This window comes from Nerophis lumbriciformis, linkage group LG29 (assembly GCF_033978685.3).
Source record: "Nerophis lumbriciformis linkage group LG29, RoL_Nlum_v2.1, whole genome shotgun sequence".
Lineage (NCBI taxonomy): Eukaryota > Metazoa > Chordata > Actinopteri > Syngnathiformes > Syngnathidae > Nerophis > Nerophis lumbriciformis.
Window position 1 is genome coordinate 21,397,501 of NC_084576.2, and position 21,518 is coordinate 21,419,018.

The following is a 21,518-nucleotide window of genomic DNA, read 5'->3' on the forward strand; positions in this document are numbered from 1 at the left end:
GTTTTTGATTCAACACTACTTACTCGGGATTACCAAGTAATGTCAACACCGATGCTTCTTTCTTGAATGTTTTCAAGTTCAGTAATAGAGAGGGGCAAATGCACAGTGTCCAAAAACAGTGACACAAAACGGAATATGTAAAGAATGTAATCAAAACAAAACTGCAATGGGAAAATGCTGCAACGTACTAAATTGTTTCTTGAACATGGTTCGTAAATTAAAAAGTTCAAATAGTGAAGCAGCGTTTAGAAACAATGTAAACATGAATAATTGGGTGGAGTTCTTAATTTAGTAAAATAATGCACACGTTGAAGACACTATAACGTGTGTCTCTTTCTCTTATCTATACTGTGTGATTACTGTGATATTTTTTTTCATGATGTGCAATACCAATGTTAGTATCTATACATATTTGTAAGCCATATGTAGTATTTATTACTTTTTTTTGTTTTTCATTAAGCTTTACTTCTGCTACTGTATGTAAAAACCTGCACTGCAACCATTTAATTTCCCCATTGTGGGATAAATAAAAGTCTATCCTATCCTAAACAAACAAACATAACAAGGGGGTAACGGGTCAGCAATCTCTATCATCAAAACACAACAACGACAAGCTGTTGAAACGTAGGCTGTGTCGTTAAGCCCTCCCTAACATCCAGAGACAGACGCTGGATACAACTTTGTGGACTCCTGTTCATCACCATGAATGGTTATGGCCCTGTTGCTATGACCACCTTCTAAAATAAGAGTCAGGTATGATACAACATTAAAAATAAAAACAAGAAGTTTATTAGAAAGTCTACCCAGAAACCAAACTGATGTTTGTCAAGTTTCCCGGGCAACCTTTTTGTCTTTCATGCGACACAAACCACTTTGCGTCTTCAAGTGGGTAAAGGTTCATAAGAAGGCCCCGAGCATGCCGACGACAGTAGCGGAATATGTACGCGCTTCATTTGTGTGTTTGTGTGTGTGCTTGCAGCAGCTGAAGCATGCTGTTGGCCCAGATCAACCGGGACTCGCAGGGAATGACGGAGTTTCACGACGCCGACGGGCAGCCGGTCACGCTCTGTCTGACCGAGGCGGTGGCGGTGGCGGGTGAGCTTCCCGGATTCGACGTTTGCAGCGTGGACACGTGTTCACTCAGTCACCTTTTGTCTCCCGCACACACGCTCAGTGCTGTACCAGTGGTGTCACTCGTAGAACAATGGCGCTGGGTCGAGAGCACCGGCCATAAAGGCTGATTGTGCTAAATAACTAAGACCTCTTACTTGTTGGCTGAATCGTGGAAGGTAAAACACAAACGGTCATGGTTTTAGAGCCACGGTTTTGCTTCTTTTTCGGTGCGTTTTGCTTCTTTTTCGGTGCGTACTGTATTTTTCGGAGTATAAGTCGCACCGGAGTATAAGTCGCACCTGCTGAAAATGCATAATAAAGAAGGAAAAAACATATATAAATCGCACTGGAGCCCGGCCAAACTATGAAAAAAACTGCGACTTATAGTCCGAAAAATACGGTACATTGTTATTTTGCTTGTCATCCCAAACATGCAGTAAACAAAGTATAATTGGTGTAGTGAATACTACAATACCTCTTGTTTCAGTTAAACATTTACTAAACAACACTTTCAAATGGTAAATGATTATTTTTATTCTTTTTAAATAACGCTCACCAATGCTTTGGCAAATATTGAAAGAAAATACATCAAAGTGCAGTTTGAATTTGAGGTAGTGTAAAATATTGTGTACTAACACATAAAACATGTTTAATGATTATTTCAGCAACAAAATGTTTGTATCCACAAAATGATTTGAACAAAAAGTGTCTGCATAGTTTTTTAGTACATGTTACAACCAAAGAGTTGAATCAGAGCAAACACATAAAACAAAACAATGTTTAGATATACATATTTTTCCCGATTAAATCAGGAGATATGTTTATTCTCCGAGTTGAGACCAATACAATAGTTCAGTCACAAATACATTCTGTGTGTGCCTGCGAGTCCGCATTCAGGGCAGGATTAATGGTGAGCTGCAGCAGTCAATGAGACTAAAGTCTGTCACTGCTTCTTTTCAATGTTGTGTTTCAACCTTCTGTGCAAGTGTTAGCCACATTTCTTCATTTTATTCTTCTGGGCAGCATATGGGGGCGAGGCACAACGCTGATTGGACATTGATTATGTCGCGGCGGGCTTGTCTTTTGCAACGATGGACAGGGATGGTCATACACAAACACATTCACCCACACACATATTCACAGACACACACAGGATAATGGTCAAGATTTTATCTAACAGACTTTTCCGCCGTGTTTGATCGAGGTAATAATATATGCTAACAGCTGATCACCGTGATCAAACTCAAATTAATCACGATCATGTAATTACCCAGCCCTATTTGATAGTTGGTACTGTTACCTGATTGGTCATTGGTGTGTGACTCCCACCGATCAGTGATCACTTCCTGCGTTGCTTGGTTACCAACCTTGCATCGCAACTTCCTGTTTCTTCTAACGAAGAATAGTGTTTACCTGTGCAAAGCTGGACAGCCACTTAGCATCTGCATGTCCCCCAAAGAGCACACACGGTTGGTCTTTTCTTCTATTTTAGTCAAGTTATATACAAAATGTAAACGTGGTAGGCTTATAGACTACTAGGAGTTATCAGCTACACAACCGCTAAGCACACAATAGCACACAAGCTAGGCTTCCATAGTAAGTGTTATAATATTGCAATCTAAAACAGTCACTGTTATTTTAGGGAAGCCATACAATACAGTGTTTCCCTCAGGGCAGGTATCTATTTGTGGTGGTGTGGTTGGGGGGCGGCGGCGGCAGCGGCGATGACCAAGAAGAACGCGGAGTTGGAATATAATTACAACACTTTATGTACATATTTATATACAGATTTGAACAATTAGTTATTTACTGAAATATATTTATTAATTGTGGTTCTTACAAAAAATATATCTTATAAAAGCTAAAATGTATCTTAAAGCTCTGCCCCTTTAATTAGTGCATACTAAATAATTTAACTTTAGCCTACTACTACAACCATATTATTTACCAGCAACATAAAGTGAAACAGAGGCAGAGGTGTATGTTTTGTCGGGGTCCTCTCTATAAGGCACATGAGAATATAAATTAGGACCCTTTTCATGAGAAAAGTGCATTTCTGATCTGACCCTGCTTTATTTTTCAATGTTTGCTGAGTCTCACCTGTTCCCTCCGCCCTAATTTTTCTACTTGCCCGACTTCTCAAATCTACTTGCCCCAATATTTTTACTTGTCCTGCCTAGGTTTTTTTCTGGCTGTGTAGTGCTCATGGCTTATATCTTACTAAAATCCTTCCCGTTGACTATTTACAACACTACACAGTATTTATTATTATTATTATCTATAATTACATTTAAATGGCATTGCATACATGTAAAATTAAATGCTATTTCACATTATTTGACCAGTAGCAGTTACACCCATCTGAACAGGTCAGCCACCTGTTTAAAGCCCGATCACAGTTGAAATCTTGAAATGAAGGGCCTTTAATGGCCAAAACATTAACCTGGACAACATTTTAACAGCTGGTTGGCTCAGATTTTATTCTTTTCATTGCATTCCCATGCTGCAGTGGACAGTGAACATTTTAGCTTGAGTATTAATGTAGTATCTGAAGCACCGTCTCCACGTGTGTTTATTGACAACAGGGTTATAACCTGGACACGTTAGCTCCGTCGGTATGAAAACAGGTGACTGTTACTACGTGCGTCTGCCCCGGCCCCCGAGTCAAACAGCGGCGGTGTTAATGAAGCAGCGTCAGGCTGCTCACCGTCAGTGAAACGCTCGGTGAAATCGCGGATTAACGTTAAATATATGACGAGCCGCGAGCAATGCAGCTATAACCTATCTACCTATAACCTATATTACCCTCGTATTTTGATCCCGTCCGTCTTCGTCTTCGTCTTCGTCTTTGTCTTCTTCTTCTTCTTCTTCTTCTGGCCCACCAGGTGAATTAAGTGCTATTGGCGGAGTTACAATGCATAGTAGGCTACCGCCACCTACTGCACCGGAGTTGTAGCTACAAGGTACATTCACAGACAGAGTCTCATTGCTTTTATGAGCGGTCGAGCGAGTCAAAAGCCGAAAAATCCATTTGTGGCGGACGTAATTCTTTCGTGGCGGGCCGCCACAAATAAATGAATGTGTGGGAAACACTGCAATAATGTATACAGAATTACACAAGCAGGAGTTTATTAAAGTTGTGCTGCATATATCTTCGTGTAATTGCTAGTAATTAGCAAAACAGTGGTTAAAGACAAACCAGTCTTGTACCCATGTACCAATGTCCACGTGCCGTTTATTCTATGTTGATTGTTTTATTACCAATATTTATTGTAAGTCTGTGTGTCTGTTTTTATGGTGCCTGCCTTAGGACAACATATGAAATGTAGCGAGTTCTGACATATTTACTGTGCTGCTTTGCGCATATGTGGATCAATATGCATTGTCCTAATCAAATAAAGTTATTAAATTCAACTAAAACCCGTCTGGTCTTCTCCCCTAGATGGCGATCAGATGGACACCATGGACACGGTGAGCCTGCAGGCGGTCACTCTGGCAGATGGCTCCACCGCCTACATCCAACACGACCCCAAGCCGGCCTTCTCCGACGCACAGATCATGGACGGCCAGGTGATCCAGCTGGAGGACGGCTCGGCCGCCTACGTCCAGCACCTGTCCATGCCCAAAGCAGGTGAAACGCGCCTCATCAAGCGGTTTTGTCGTTGCAACTCTACGCTGAGGTGCTAGGGGAAAAAACTAAACATGTTTGGACGTTGCAGGAGGGGAAAGTTTGCAACTGGAAGATGGACAAGCAGTTCAACTGGAAGACGGAACAACAGCTTATATCCACGCACCCAAAGGTAGGGAACTGGGTCTACAAAATGAAACTGTACTTCATTGCATCATCTTGAAGTAATAAAGCGGTCGCTGCTCTTTCCAGAAACGTACGACCAGGCGAGCCTGCAGGAGGTGCAGCTGGAGGACGGCAGCACGGCGTACATCCAGCACACGGTGCACATGCCTCAGTCCAACACCATCCTGGCCATCCAGGCGGACGGCACCATCGCTGACCTGCAGACCGAGGCCAGCGGCATCGACCCCGAGACCATCAGCGTGCTGGAGCAGTACACCACCAAGGTTAAACACAAACACGCGCATAAAATTAACTTAACCTCCATGCCAGGGCGAACCCTGCTTTCTATTATGAACAATTGGCAAATCTAACTGTAGGAGTGCAAGTGCAATACAAATTCACACATGCTTGTACAGTATCATCATAAACTGAGAGGAAACACTCTTGTATTTCTTATATAGTAGACAAATGTGTCTATTAGGGATCAGTACCGTTTACATTTAAACCATTACGGTATTGATTCCCGGTACCTAGGAATCAATACCAGTAGCAATTTTCTGTAGTTTTGTGTGTGTAAATAAATGTTCACCGTCTGATGATAAAATTAACATAACATTTAAATATGAGCTGATTATGATAACTGTGCTGTCCAGTTGGTGTATCTTGTTTTTCTGGTTCCATTTGAATGTGAGTGTGAATGTTGTCTGTCTATCTGTGTTGGCCCTGTGATGAGGTGGCGACTTGTCCAGGGTGTACCCCGCCTTCCGCCTGATTGTAGCTGAGATAGGCTCCAGCGCCCCCGCGACCCGAAGGGATTAAGCGGTAGAAAATGGATGGATGGATGGCATTCGAGTCTCATTTGCAATGCAGTTGCACTTCCAAGACATTTACATAAATATAAACAATACTGCATAGGCCATCCATGGTATGCTGTGTCACTAGGAAGTAGCTTGCACTTCCAAGACATGTACATAAACATAAACAGTACTGCATAGGCCATCCATGGTGTGTTGTGTCACTAGGAAGTAGCTTGCATTTCCAAGACATTTACATAAATATAAACAGTACTGCATAGGCCATCCATGGTATGTTGTGTCACTAGGAAGTAGTTTGCACTTCCAAGACATGTACATAAACATAAACAGTACTGCGTAGGCCATCCATGGTATGTTGTGTCACTAGGAAGTAGCTTTTTCCAGGAAGCTGAATGTGCTATGTTGCACCCTACAAAGTGTTTGTACTGTAACTTTTGGGCTTACACACCAGCTGTTTGATTGTATCATTAATCTTAGTTGTAGTTTTCCCTTATCAAATTTGAAGGTGTTGAAATCGCCATGTAAAATCGCTATTGCTAATAGTAGCCTGTCTATGGCAAAGCCAGTGTAAATTATCAAGCTAGTGCATTTTAAAAGCATTTTCTACCAAGCCTACTTGATTTGTTGGTGTTGAAAATTGCAACATTACTTAAAACTAGGGCTGTGAATCTTTGGGTGTCCCACGATTCGATTCAATATCGATTCTTGGGGTCACGATTCGATTCAAAATAAAAATAAAAATTCAATTCAACACGATTCTCGATTCAAAAAGGATTTTCTGCTGACATGCAAGCAGAGTAGTAGATTTTTGTAAAAAGCTTTTCTAATTGTAAAGGACAATGTTTTATCAACTTATTGCAATATTGTTAATTTGTTTTAACTATTAAATGAACCAAAAATATGACTTATTTTATCTTTGTGAAAATATTGGACACAGTGTGTTGTCAAGCTTATGAGATGCGATGAAAGTGTAAGCCACTGTGACACTATTGTTCTTTTTTTTTTAATTTTTATAAATGTCTAATGATAATGTCAATGAGGGATTTTTAATCACTGCTATGTTGAAATTGTAACTAATATTGATACTGTTGTTGATAATATTCATTTTTGTTTCACTACTTTTGGTTTGTTCTGTGTCGTGTTTGTGTCTCCTCTCAATTGCTCTGTTTATTGCAGTTCTGAGTGTTGCTGGGTCGGGTTTGGTTTTGGAATTGGATTGCATTATGGTATTGCTGTGTATTGTTTTGTTAGATTGATTAATTAAAAAAAATCGGAAAAAAAAAAAAAAAAGAGAATCGATTCTGAATCGCACAACGTGCGAATCGCGATTCGAATTCGAATCGATTTTTTCCCACACCCCTACTTAAAACAGTGCTTTTTTTCCCAGTTACACCCCCCAGGAAAAAGAAAATATTCGCCTTGTTATAATTAACACTCCTGCATAATATTGTATCCTTAACAATAAAGAAAACAAAAAAAGAGAGAAATATAGATCAACTTACAACGAAGAATAACTTTACTGTCATAGTTTTTAGTCCGTAACAGAAAAGCTTCAGAGTGAAATGTAATCGTTCTTTAAACACAAAACATTTTTTGCCCGACTTAACCTTTTTATACAGATTTTTTTTTTTAGTAAACTCAATTAATTAACTCAATAAATATTAACACATTGAAATTGATCAGCCACCTTAACTCCGGAGCAAAATATATAAAACACTGTAACCTGTAAAACCAAAATGAATAAAACAATTGTTGCTGATTTTTGCACGAGGGATTTTTTTCCTTCAGCCTGTGTTTAGTCTGCAACTGGACGTGACGCCATGTTCAACAACGGTATCTAAATATGGTACCGTTTGATTTTACCGTTTCAATTCCCGGTAGTACCGATGGAAATCAGTGGAGGCCTATAAAAGTACCGAATTCGCTACCCTTCCCTATTGTTTACTCACTCAACTCAAATCACAACTCAAACAAGACGTTTCCTTTTTCCACAGGTGGAAAACATTGAGAACCCGTTGGTTCCTTTTGGCAGAGTGGAAGCAGACAACGGCTTGCACATGCGGGTAGAACATATTTTTCCAGTTCCAGGGCTGCACGATTTTTTTTTCATGATTGTTGGTTATATTTAGTAAAACATTAGGGGGCTCGGGCAGCACGGTGGAAGAGGGGTTAGTGCATCTGCCTCACAATACGAAGGTCCTGAGTAGTCTTGGGTTCAATCCCGTGCTCGGGATCTTTCTGTGTGGAGTTTGCATGTTCTCCCCGTGACTGCGTGGGTTCCCTCCGGGTACTACGGCTTCCTCCCACCTCCAAAGACATGCACCTGGGGATAAGTTGATTGGCAACACTAAATTGGCCCTAGTGTGTGAATGTGACTGTGAATGTTGTCTGTGTATCTGTGTTGGCCCTGCGATGAGGTGGCGACTTGTCCAGGGTGTACCCTGCCTTCCGCCCGATTGTAGCTGAGATAGGCTCCAGCGCCCCCCGCGACCCCAAAAGGGAATAAGCGGTAGAAAATGGATGGATGGATTAGGGGGCTCAAACAGTTGTATTCACATCCAAATCGCAGTTTTTCTTAATTCCGTTGTTAAATCGATCCTTAATTTTAAATATTCGACCTAACAAAAATATATTTTCAAATGAATGGCGACTCTCATTTGTAACAATTCTTAATCGATTAAAAAAAAAAAATCGCAACCCAGAGAGAGACAAGTGGTAGAAAATGGATGTATGGGTAATTAATAATTAATGTATGTGGAAGTTCGACTCCGACCTTGTATGCTTCCGTGATGACCTCCTTAGTATTTTGTCATCAAGCAGCTAAAATGCGCCTAACATGGATAAGTGTTAAAGTGTTTCCATTTTCCCATCATGCAATGGGTGTAATTTTGAATCATGTGTCATGCTTGGACTTTTATTATAACATCCACAAAGTTCATTGAGCAGGTAGCGTTATGTGTGTTGACTTTTTGTGTTAGTTTATTTGCGCCATGTTTGAGAAAGGTTGTTTAGATTGGGGCATTTATATGAATGCTGTGCAAAGGGCGCTTCAATGTGAAATTCATGGTCATTCACCTGAATTACTCAAGTTGTCCACAAGTTAGCGCCAAACCTCCAGCAATCATACTGCCAGATATCTAAAATTAGGTTGGAGGCACCTCAGGGTCCAAATTCTTTATCTGACTCGTCTCGCCCATGGGTGTAGTTTGGACAACTCTGATGTAACCTGTTTTATTATTGTTTATATACCAAATAATATATCACGAGAATCGTGTTGAATCGATTCTTAATTGATTGATTGATTGATTGAAACTTTTATTAGTAGGTTGCACAGTACAGTACATATTCCGTACAATTGACCACTTAATGGTAACACTCAAATAAGTTTTTCAACTTGTTTAAGTCGGGGTCCACGTTAATCACTTCATGGTAAATTTAAATCATATCATCACCCTGAGAATTGTAATCGTGAAGTGCCCAAACCCACCGCTATAAAACATAGGGAACGTGACATCATCATGCAATTCATAGTACAGTAGTCTTTAAAAAGAATAAATAATAATAAATGTTTTCTATTGGGATGTCCGATAATGGCTTTTTGCCGATATCCGATATTCTGATATTGTCCAACTCTTTAATTACCGATACCGATATCAACCGATATATGCAGTCGTGGAATTAACACATTATTATGCCTAATTTGGACAACCAGGTATGGTGAAGATAAGGTACTTTTTAAAAAAAAATTAATAAAATAAGATAAATTAAAAACATTTTCTTGAATAAAAATGAAAGTAAAACAATATAAAAACAGTTACATAGAAACTAGTAATTAGTAAAATTAACTGTTAAAGGTTAGTACTATTAGTGGACCAGCAGCACGCACAATCATGTGTGCCTACAGACTGTATCCCTTGCAGACTGTATTGATATATATTGATATATAATGTAGGAACCAGAATATTAATAACAGAAAGAAACAACCCTTTTGTGTGAATGAGTGTAAATGGGGGAGGGAGGTTTTTTGGGTTGGTGCACTAATTGTTGGTGTATCTTGTGTTTTTTATGTTGATTTAATTTAAATTAAAAAAAAGATACCGATAACACAAAAAACGATACCGATAATTTCCGATATTACATTTTAACGCATATATCGGCAGGCCGATATCGGACATCTCTAGTTATCTATATATTTAAAGACAAACCTTAGTGTTTTTGTTCATTACTAGTGTCTTTATGTCCTTACATGTTGCTGTAACGAGGCCACCGGCTGCATTGGGAGCTCTGTGCGCAAACACAATCGCTTCTGGAGTGGGCAGCCAAAAATGGTTATTAAAAGTGGATGAATCGTGCAGCCCTATCCACTTCCATCTGGTTATCCTGTGGGAGTCACACTGGTGTTCCTCGCCTGTCAGATTGTGTTACAGGGTCAAGAGAACAGGACCGCCAGGGTCGCCAATGTCGGCGAGAAGTCGTTCCGCTGCGATTACGACGGCTGTGGAAAGTTGTACACCACGGCCCATCATCTCAAGGTCCGTTTTTTATTGTCCACGTCGACTTTGACGCAGGCAAACCGCAATAACGCGTGTTGTTACAGGTTCACGAGCGTTCGCACACCGGAGACAAACCGTACATGTGCGACTATCCAGGGTGTGGCAAGAAGTTTGCAACAGGTATGGCATTTCTATCACTGACACCGCATGGTAGGATTTTGATTGGCATATCCCTGATAACCTGGGAATGTGAATTGTTCTCAGGGTACGGACTGAAGAGTCACTCGCGCACCCACACTGGAGAGAAGCCCTACCGATGTCAGGAGCTCAACTGCTGCAAGTCTTTTAAAACCTCCGGAGACCTTCAGAAGCACACACGCACACACACAGGTACAAAAGCACCTGCACGGAATTACAACTGTGACAACGGCTGTGTCTCAGTTGGCGCTTTACCTTTTTCGTACCGATAACTTCCTGCTTCTCAAGACCAATACAGATCAATTGTTAAGAAGGATTATTTTTTCCAAATGCAGATGTAAGTGTAGTTTGTGCACACCTGGAGGTAAGAAAGAGACAAACAAAAGTGGAGTACCTGTAGATTTGTCCTAGCAAAAGCCGGTATCCTTAGCGACAGTAACAGCGCCATCATTTTGGGCTGGGCGATACGGTTTTTTTTTTAAAGCTTTATTTGATATAAGGACGGATACAGAAACATAGATATCTGAAACAGTTATCCAATGTATGCATCATAGTGTTTGTAGCCAAAGCTAATTTACAACACGTGTCCCCAACAACAACAACACAGATCCAACATCATTAAAATAGGAAAATAGAAAGAATAAGGCAAAGAGGAGTCGATAATAATGATAATAGTAATACTACAGACAAAGTGCAAACTAGATAAAAGCCAATAATAATAACACAGACAAAGTGCAGACTAGATAAAAAACAATTATCCGTATTTTTCGGAGTATAAGTCGCACCGGAGTATAAGTCGCACCTGCCCAAAATGCATAATAAAAAAGGAAAAAAACACAAGTCGCACTGGAGCCCGGCCAAACTATGAAAAAAACTGCGACTTATAGTCCGAAAAATACGGTAGTAAAAACTAGGGATGTCCGATAATGGCTTTTTGCCGATATCCGATATTTCGATATTAACCAAACCGATACCAATATATACAGTCGTGGAATTAACATATTATTATGCCTAATTTGGACAACAAGGTATGGTGAAGATAAGGTCCTTTTAAAAAAAAAAAAAAAAGATAAATAAATTAAAAACATTTTCTTGAATAAAAAAGAAAGTAAAACAATATAAAAACAGTTATATAGAAACTAGTAATTAATGAAAATGAGTAAAATTAACTGTTAAAGGTTAGTACTATTAGTGGACCAGCAGCATGCACAATCATGTGTGCTTACGGACTGTATCCCTGCAGACTGTATTGATATATATTGATATATAATGTAGGAACCAGAATATTAATAACAGGAAGAAACAACCCTTTTGTGTGAATGAGGGGAGGGAGGTTTTTTGGGTTGGTGCACTAATTGTAAGTGTATCTTGTGTTTTTTATGTTGATTTAATCAAAAACAAACAAAAAAAACAAAAAACAATACCGATAATAAAAAAAACAATACCGATAATTTCCGATATTAGGTTCTAAAGCATTTATCGGACATCTCTAGTAAAAACTAAACATGGGAACACGATTGCTGCTCAACTAGCCACCATTTTGTTTGTTTTTTGAACGTGACAAGTGCAGGTATACTTGAAAACGATCACGATATATTGTTTGTTTGTTTAGTCTTTATTTGAAGGGACAATGCACAGAAACATTAAAGCTCAACGACAGATATGTTCTGCACCAGATTATAGCTACTCAGTGGCCTAGTGGTTAGAGTGTCCGCCCTGATATGGGTAGGTTCTGAGTTCAAACCCCGGCCGAGTCATACCAAAGACTATAAAAATGGGAGCCATTACCTCCCTGCTTGGCACTCAGCATCAAGGGTTGGAATTGGGGGTTAAATCACCAAAAATGATTCCCGGGCGCGGCCACCGCTGCTGCTCACTGCTCCCCTCACCTCCCAGGGGGTGAACAAGGGGATGGGTCAAATGCAGAGAACAAATTTCACCACACCTAGTGTGTGTGTGACAATCATTGGTACTTTAAATAGCTGAATAGCTCATTTCCATCTGCAGTCCCTGGCTACCTAAATTAAAGAGATACAAAAATCATGCAATAAAATGATACTATAGCATGTAATCAAATAATATAAGTGTTTATATCGGGGGATATCAAAACTCATTGATATCTTTTATGACCTATCAAAAATAAGGAGCAGGAGAAAAATATTTCAAATGTAAACATTTTTATTTCAATGGTAACATTCCTCTGATCATAATCCCCTCAGCTATCAGGGCAGAAGGGAACTGTCAACACTAGCATGGAAAACACTCAATGTAAACCAAATTGTAAAATAATAATAACTACATTAAATGACAGTGCAAAAATAAGGAATATGTGAGAAATGCTTAATATAGTGTATGTCAAGCAGAATAACATGATCAGTGACTGCAAGGCGCCCACTAGTGGTGAGTACAAGGAAAGACGAGGGGGAGTTACAGACAGACAACTCTTCTTACACGTTCAAATTGCTGCACTGACAACTGTTCCAAGGCAGAAGTGTCGCAAAAGTAACGTGTAAAAAAAGACAGCCAATGGAGGGTTCCTGCTTCTCGCAGATCATAGATACGCACACGCAGATTGTATACACGTGTGCACTTTTGAAAGCACGGGCACAAGTTGTGTTACACACTCACAAATCTGGATGCGCCCGCTCAAATCATACACGGCACAAGTGTCGCAAAAGTCTCGTGTAAGTAGACATCCTATGGAGTGGGTTCTTTCTGATTGGGGATAGACAAGCTAAAACACACATACGCGGATGTGATTACACACACTCGGATTGACATACAGACTTTAGTACCGGTACACACGCAGGCAAATCATTTTGCTACAATAATACTTCTATGAGGTCTCCTTATAGGTAGTTAAACCAGTTATGATTCACTTAATGAGATGGACAACATATTATTTTCAATAAATCCATGACATTTTTCGTTGTACACTTGTAAACACTTGTAATTTGAATAGCCTATATTAGTGTCAATATTGCAACATTTTTTCATAACATTACACCTGTTGGCTCTTTTATTCCACTTTTAATGTTTTTTGTAGTAGTATTTTTTTTAAATGTATCACAAACTAAGGGATTTCACAGTATAAATATTTCTTATCACAGTTGTCACGGTGCTCAAAATTTTCAAAAACTATACTGAAATCTTTTAACCAAGTTTTATTTTTTTTAAAACACGACACCTTTAAAATGTATATACATTATGTACCTCAAGTAGAAAGTTGAATGTGCATATGAAAGCAACACAAGCATTATAAACAAATATGGCAGAAACAAAATAAACATAAACAAATAAATGTGAAAATTTTGCAAGCAAGCACCTAATTTGTCCAAATAGATAAAAATAGTGATCATGTATGAGATCTCGTCTTACATATAGGGCTGCACTATTATGGACAAAATAATCATTAAAATTATTTTTTATCAATATTGAAATCATGATTACCGTATTTTTCGGATTATAAATCGCTCCGGAGTATACGTCGCACCGGCCGAAAATGTATAATAAAGAAGGAAAAAAACATACGTTGCACTCGAGTATAAGTCGCATTTTTGGGGAAATTTATTTGATAAAATCCAACACCAAGAATAGACATTTGAAAGGCAATTTAAAATAAATAAATAAATAGTGAACAACAGGCTGAATAAGTGTACGTTATATGAGGCATAAATAACCAACTGAGAACGTGCCTGGTATGTTAACGTAACATATTATGGTAAGAGTCATTCAAATAACTATAACATATAGAACATGCTATACGTTTACCAAACAATCTGTCACTCCTGATCGCTAAATCCCACGAAATCTCCTTCCTCGTTGTCGCTCCTGGTATGCGCCGCTAGCGTCCTTTCTTTCTGCTGCTCAATCGCCGTTTTCTGCTGCATATTTCACTACGTCCAGCTTGTAATCTGCAATATATGATTTCCTTTTCGGTGCCATTTTTGTTCAGCCCTTCTCAGTTTTTTTTAAAATGATCCATTTTAATAGCTACGGCAGTAGCATATAGCAGTTAGCATCCCATGACCCACAATGCACTTCTGCCATGACCCTCCTCCGCCAAATTCTTATTATTTGACGTGTGTGTGACGATTGCTGACATTTGCTTTGTCTCTTCCGTGAATTAGATAAATAATAATATTTGATATTTTACGGTAATGTGTTAATAATTTCACACATAAGTCGCTCCGGAGTATATGTCGCACCCACGGCCAAACTATGAAAAAAACTGCGACTTATAATCCGAAAAATACGGTATTCATTATGTTAGGTAAAACAGTGTTGGGGTTAGAACGCGACGTCATCATGTAATTTGTAATGTCTAATAAAAAGGCTACAGATAAACGTTATCCATTTATTTACAGACAAAAATGTGTGTTTTTGTTCATTTATAGTATCAACGTGTCATCTTTTACACACTCCATGATGCCTTTATCTCTATTTTTACATTTTCACCGAGAAAGGTATTCTTTAACCTCTTAAGGCCCAAGCTGTTTGTTTACATGATTTTTTTTATTTCTCTTTGCTATTTGGGCTTATTGGACCCTAATTAGAATAAAAACTACAAATCATCTTTTTGTATTATGTACTTAGTCCATAAGTATCAAACGTGTACTTCATGTGTAGTAACATGCTAATTTTTATTTTTACACTTTTTTTTTCCAAATTCCATTGTATGTTATACTCTTCTGACACCACCAGATAGCAGTATGTGTCTATATGTCGGCATAAGACCCCAATTCAGTGGGTACACAATTTTGGAAATAGGAGCTAAAAGCTGCTGTCCACGCATGTGGCCACTAAGGCCTTTAGAGGTTAAGTTATGTACATTGACATGTACTAAATGTGTGCACATGTACATGCTGTACCGGGACAGATCCATTAAGAGTTTAAGCAGTGGCTCTGCAACATCAACTATTTTTCTCCAAGATATACTTTTAGTGTGGGACAAATGCTTCTGTCTCCAATATTGTCCACACCTGTCGCCATCTAATAACAGGAGAGTGCTCTTAAACGCATGCCGAGACTCCACAGAAGTAGAAACGAGTGAAACGAAGCAATCTGCTCCGTTTACTGGTAAGGAACATCTCCAGAGCAAAGTGCTGCGTCGTGCTTCGTTTCCAGGAAGTAAGCAGTGTTGCCTAAAATGCATTAATAAATGACCTTTTTTCGGTAATTAAAAATTTAAACGGTATTACTAACCGTCCGTAGTTTTACCGCGGTTTATCATTATACCGTTTACCGTTACATCCCTACGCAAGCCGTTAAAAAATTAGCTCCAGGTTGCACTTTGGACACCCTGGCTTCACAGCATTGAGTTTTTAACAATTGTACAATCGAATTAAGGGAAATGAGCAGACCATTATTTTTTGAGACGATGCAAATGTTGGCGATAATGAGTGTTAAAAAGAGAAAAAATATTGCGATCACTTTCTGTACAAGGGAAATTGTTCCACACAGTATCTCAGTTACAAATGATGGAAAGTGTAAGGATGGAAAGGACAATGCAGGTATAAAATAGACTAAAAATAGCAATATAAAATAAAAGCTAAGTGATAACAAAAAGCAAGAAAAGTTGAAAATAATACCAAAAATAAAGTAAAATGAAGGAATTCAAAGGAGCTACTGTGACTTGTGGATCATTAAAGTTTGTCTAAGTCTAATTGCACAGTAATGCACTACAGCAGTGGTTCTCAAATGGGGGTACGCGTACCCCTGTGGGTACTTGAAGGTATGCCAAGGGGTACGTGAGTTTTTTTTTAAAAAGAACTGTGAAAAGAAATGCAACAATGCAATATTCAATGTTGACAGCTAGATTTTTTTGTCGACATGTTCCGTAAATGTTGATGTTAAAGATTTATTTTTTTGTTAAGAAATGTTTAGAATTAAGTTCATGAATCCAGATGGATCTCTATTACAATCCCCAAAGAGGGCACTTTAAGTTGATGATTACTTCTATGTGTAGAAATATTTATTTATAATTGAATCATTTGTTTATTTTTCAACAAGTTTTTAGTTATTTTTATATCTTTTTTTCCAAATAGTTCAAGAAAGACCACTACAAATGGGCAATATTTTGCACTGTTATACAATTTAATAAATCAGAAACTGATGACATAGTGCTGTATATTACTTCTTTATCTCTTTTTTTCAACCAAAAATGCTTTGCTCTGATTAGGGGGTACTTGAATTAAAAAAATGTTCACAGGGGGTACATCACTGAAAAAAGGTTGAGAACCACTGCACTACAGTATCAAATGTGTACTTACTGAAGTGTACTACTGGTTTGAGACACAGCATAAAGGACCCTCAAAGTACACACACCTAAAAATGGGAGTTAAACCTTAACGTCACATATTGTTTGTCTGCGTGCCGTTGCAGGAGAGAAGCCGTTCAAGTGTCCGGTGGAAGACTGCGGGAGGTCCTTCACCACCTCCAACATCCGTAAAGTTCACATCCGCACACACACGGGAGAGCGGCCCTACTACTGCTCTGAGCCCGGCTGTGGGCGCTCCTTCGCCAGCGCCACCAACTACAAGAACCACATGAGGATCCACACAGGTAATTTCCTCTAGACTCTAATCACCAACAAAGCGGCCCATTGAGAATGTTCCATTTACGGACGACAACAGGTGTGTCCAAAATACGCTTTAAATTAATTAAAAAATATATCTGACTGCATAATTGCTGCAAGTTTGTTGACATTTTGTGGACAATCCGAGTAATTCAGGTTAATGACAATGAATTACACTTTGAAGTGAACACAGCATTTTTATACATTACCCAATCCAAACAACACACAAAAAGTCAACACACACGGTCACATAACCCAACCTGCTCACCGAACTTTGTGGGTATAATACAAAATGTCCAAGCACAACACATAATTCAAAATTACACCCATTTAAATCCCCTGCAATGCATGATGGGGAAAATGCACAACTCTCTCCACACTTATTCATGTTTGGCGCATTTTAGCTAATTGATATTTCTGATTGATTACAAAACTTTAAAGGGGAACATTATCACAATTTCAGAAGGGTTAAAACCATTAAAAATCAGTTCCCTGTGGCTTATTTTATTTTTCGAAGTTTTTTTCAAAATTTTACCCATCACGCAATATCCCCCAAAAAAAGCTTCAAAGTGCCTGATTTTAACCATCGTTATATACACCCGTCCATTTTCCTGTGACGTCACATAGTGAAGCCAACACAAACAAACATGGCGCATAGAACAGCAAGCTATAGCGACATTAGCTTGGATTCAGACTCGGATTTCAGCGGCTTAAGCGATTCAACAGATTACGCATGTATTGAAACGGATGGTTGTAGTGTGGAGGCAGGTAGCGAAAACGAAATTGAAGAAGAAACTGAAGCTATTGAGCCATATCGGTTTGAACCGTATGCAAGCGAAACCGACGAAAACAACACGACAGCCAGCGACACGGGAGAAAGCGAGGACGAATTTGGCGATCGCCTTCTAACCAACGATTGGTATGTGTTTGTTTGGCATTAAAAGAAACTAACAACTATGAACTAGGTTTACAGCATATGAAATACATTTGGCAACAACATGCACTTTGAGAGTGCAGACAGCCCAATTTTCATCAATTAATATATTCTGTAGACATACCCTCATCCGCGCTCTTTTCCTGAAAGCTGATCTGTCCAGTTTTGGAGTTGATGTCAGCAGGCCAGGGAAGCTAGTAGAGATGCGCGGTTTGCGGACACAACCGCGGAGTCCGCGGATTATCCGCGGATCGGGCGGATGAAATTAAAAAAAATAAGATTTTATCCGCTCGCGGGTCGGGTCGGGCGGATTAATTAGATTTTTTTTTTTTTTTTTTTTTTTTTTTTTTTTTTTTTTTGCGGGTGGCAGTTAAACCAATTCGGAAATATATATACATAGTTAAATGTTGTTACCCACATACGAAAAACGAGCAGGCACCTGCAGCATATGCCACAACAGAAGAAAAAAAAAGAAAAGAGATGGACACTTTTACGGAGCGGAGAAGGGACGCCTCGCCGGGGTCCGGGACCGAGGCCCCTTCCCCCGAGAGGGCCCCACCGGGAGCCGTAGCTGAGGCGATCCGCGAGAAGGGCCCGACGCACGTCCAGGGTCACTACCGCGCCCACCGCACCGACACCCCGCCTCGTCCGCTTTCGCCGCGGCCGGCGTCACGCGCAGCAGGTAAGCAGCTTACCTGCCCGCCACCCCCGTGGCCGGGAGCTCGTAACATGGGTCACTCCGCGCGCTCCGCCCGCGCAGCTTACCTGCTTGCCACCCCTGTTGCCGGGGGCGCGTAACAGGGGTCACTCCGCGCACAGTGCGCTCACGAAAGGGGTGGGGCTCACCCTGGTTGATATAGAGAGCAGGACGGTGGCCATGGAATTTCATTTAAGGTTTGTGATAAACCATCAAACTCATTCGTTAAAAGGACTCTATAGTAATATAAAGCGAAATTTTCTGGACATTATCATGCAAGAAAAGTTTATTTTTGGGATCGCGATCACCGCGTAATGATTTTTAAAGGTTGCATTACATTATTAACTGTCCCATGTGATCAGCCAGTGCGATTGGAAGTCCATGCTCAATTATTGCCTCCGTAAATAAAACTTCGGCATTTATCACATCCAAAGAATCTGTTTGGGCGACGAAAAACGTTGAAAGTTTTCCACTTGTATCGCTAGCAACGGCATTAGACTTGTGTTTTTTTGTCCCAACGTGGTCTTTTACATCGCTAATTCCTCCGTGTCCGATCGAAAAATTTTGTCTGCACAAGGTGCAATTCGCGTAGTTTTCACCCTTTTTTTTTTTTTTTAATTAATATTAGATATATAACAACGGGCGGATGGCGGGCGGATGCAGTTTTGATCAAACGTTACATCGGGTGGATGGCGGATGGATGACGACTTTCTGACGCGGTTGCGGATGAGATAAATTGCCTATCCGCGCATCTCTAGAAGCTAGGGTCGATATTCTTCTCTTGATCATCTTCGGTGGCATAAGGGTCGGTGTGAGCCAAGACATCCAGGGGGTTTAGCTCGCTCGTCTGCGGGAACAAACTGCCGCCATTGCTTGCCGTGCTACCAAGGTCCTTTGTCCCTGAATTGCTCACACACTCCGGCAGATTCAATGGGGGTCTGGCGGCAGATTTTGTTGACTTTATCGTTGGAAATGCATCTGCTTTGAGTGTCGCAGGATATCCACACATTCTTGCCATCTCTCTCGTAGCATAGCTTTCGTCTGTAAAGTGTGCGGAACAAACGTCCAATTTCTTGCCACTTTCGCATCTTTGGGCCACTGGTGCAACTTGAATCCGTCCCTGTTCGTGTTGTTACACCCTCCGACAACACACCGACGAGGCATGATGTCTCCAAGGTACGGAAAACAGTCGAAAAAACGGAAAATAACAAAGCTGATTTGACTCGGTGTTTGAGAAAATGGCGGATTGCTTCCCGATGTGACGTCACATTGTGACGTCATCGCTCAGAGAGCGAATATTAGAAAGGCGTTTAATTCGCCAAAATTCACCCATTTAGAGTTCGGAAATCGGTTAAAAAAAAAAAAGGTCTTTTTTTCTGCAACATCAAGGTATATATTGACGCTTACATAGGTCTGGTGATAATGTTCCCCTTTAACAAGGTCGCCACGGAAGTAAAAACAAAATAGGAGTCAAACTTTCACATACTCTTAAAATCCAATTTTATTAGTTATTTACTGTATATCCATGATATTAATATATTATATATGTATGTATAAATATGTACACACATACTAAATATATATAGGCTATATGTGTGTATACATTTTGTTACTTTACAGTCAATCGGCCCCCGGCAACATTTTTTTAGCCCACTGTCAAAAAGTTTGCCCCCCCGGACTACAGGAAGGAGCGGTCTTTACACCTGTCCTTGTTTTCTCGTCCTTCTTCAGGGGAGAAACCGTACGTGTGCACGGTGCCGGGCTGTGAGAGGCGCTTCACGGAGTACTCCAGCCTTTACAAACACCATGTGGTCCACACGCCTTGCAAGCCTTACAACTGCAACCACTGCGGGAAGACCTACAAGCAGATCTCCACGCTGGCCATGCACAAGCGGACGGCCCACAACGACACAGAGCCCATTGAGGAGGAGCAGGAGGCCTACTTTGAACCGCCCACAGGTCGGTGGAACCCGAGAAAATGCTGCGCCGGCACTCAAGATGAGTTGTATAGCTAAAAGTCTCCTGCTGGTCTCAGATGCCATCGACGACCCTAACGTGACCTACTCCGCGGTGGTGGTCGGAGGAGAAGACGCCGGCTCCGAACAGGTTCCGGTGGAGAGCTCAGACGCGGTTGGTCAGCAGCACGTCGCCTTGGTAACGGAGGCGGTCGGAACGCAACAGCAGGAAATGGCACGTAGCTAAATCTATTTATTTGAAGTGTACACGCATTTTTTGTGCTCAACTCCCCGCGGTCTCTTTTTTTATCAGGTCAGTATCTCTGAAGCCGACTTACAAGCGATGGGGGGCACTATCACCATGGTAACCCAAGAAGGCACCACCATAACCATCCCAACCCATGAACTTACATCGCAAGGTGGTCAGGTACAAATCTGATTTAATTTTTCATTTACACTGCCAGTAAGTCCATGTCCACACAAACACGTAGAGTTTCAAAAACACATATTTGGGGATAAAACGATCTCCATCCACACAAGCGTTGTTTCCAAACTGCCAGTCTACACAAACGCATACACCTGCTGTCATGCACATTTTGTCCAATCAGAAGCCTGAAACAAGCAGCAATATCTGACTTGGCGGCATTACACCTCCTATTATGTTTATTTTGATACACTTTAGACCAGGGGGTGTCAAACTCATTTTAGCTCAGGGGCCGCACGGACTATTAAAATCATGGCATTAAAACTAAAAAATAAAGACAACTTCAGAGTGTTTTCCTTCTCTTACTTTGGCCAAAAATAGAACAAACATATTCTAAAGATATTACAATAAGAATATAGAAAAAAATACAGTCAGCGGTAAAGTTTAGATCCATGAAGGAAAGAAGAAAGTGAATGAATGTTTATACCGGTAACTGAATACATTTAGATATGCATAAAA

The 21,518-nt window shown here is 40.2% G+C and overlaps 1 protein-coding gene across 3 annotated transcripts in view; it reads left to right on the forward strand.

Annotated features, from left to right (window-relative positions):
* znf143b (zinc finger protein 143b) overlaps positions 1–21,518 on the forward strand; it is a 40,127-nt gene that overhangs the window by 7,042 nt on the left and 11,567 nt on the right. Inside the window, exons 1-13 of one of the 3 annotated variants that reach the window (XM_061924776.2) lie at positions 1–753; positions 980–1,095; positions 4,556–4,744; positions 4,833–4,913; positions 4,994–5,190; positions 7,716–7,784; positions 10,137–10,253; positions 10,319–10,394; positions 10,479–10,604; positions 16,797–16,976; positions 20,352–20,579; positions 20,656–20,810; positions 20,889–21,002. The exon at positions 1–753 is cut by the window's left edge and continues 779 nt beyond it. In XM_061924776.2, coding sequence (XP_061780760.1) covers positions 990–1,095; positions 4,556–4,744; positions 4,833–4,913; positions 4,994–5,190; positions 7,716–7,784; positions 10,137–10,253; positions 10,319–10,394; positions 10,479–10,604; positions 16,797–16,976; positions 20,352–20,579; positions 20,656–20,810; positions 20,889–21,002 — 1,638 coding nt within the window. In that variant the 5' untranslated portion in view covers positions 1–753; positions 980–989. Of the gene's footprint in view, positions 754–979; positions 1,096–4,554; positions 4,745–4,832; positions 4,914–4,993; positions 5,191–7,715; positions 7,785–10,136; positions 10,254–10,318; positions 10,395–10,478; positions 10,605–16,796; positions 16,977–20,351; positions 20,580–20,655; positions 20,811–20,888; positions 21,003–21,518 lie in introns of all 3 variants that reach the window. The other 2 variants (XM_072911887.1, XM_061924775.2) reach the window with 2 other exon arrangements.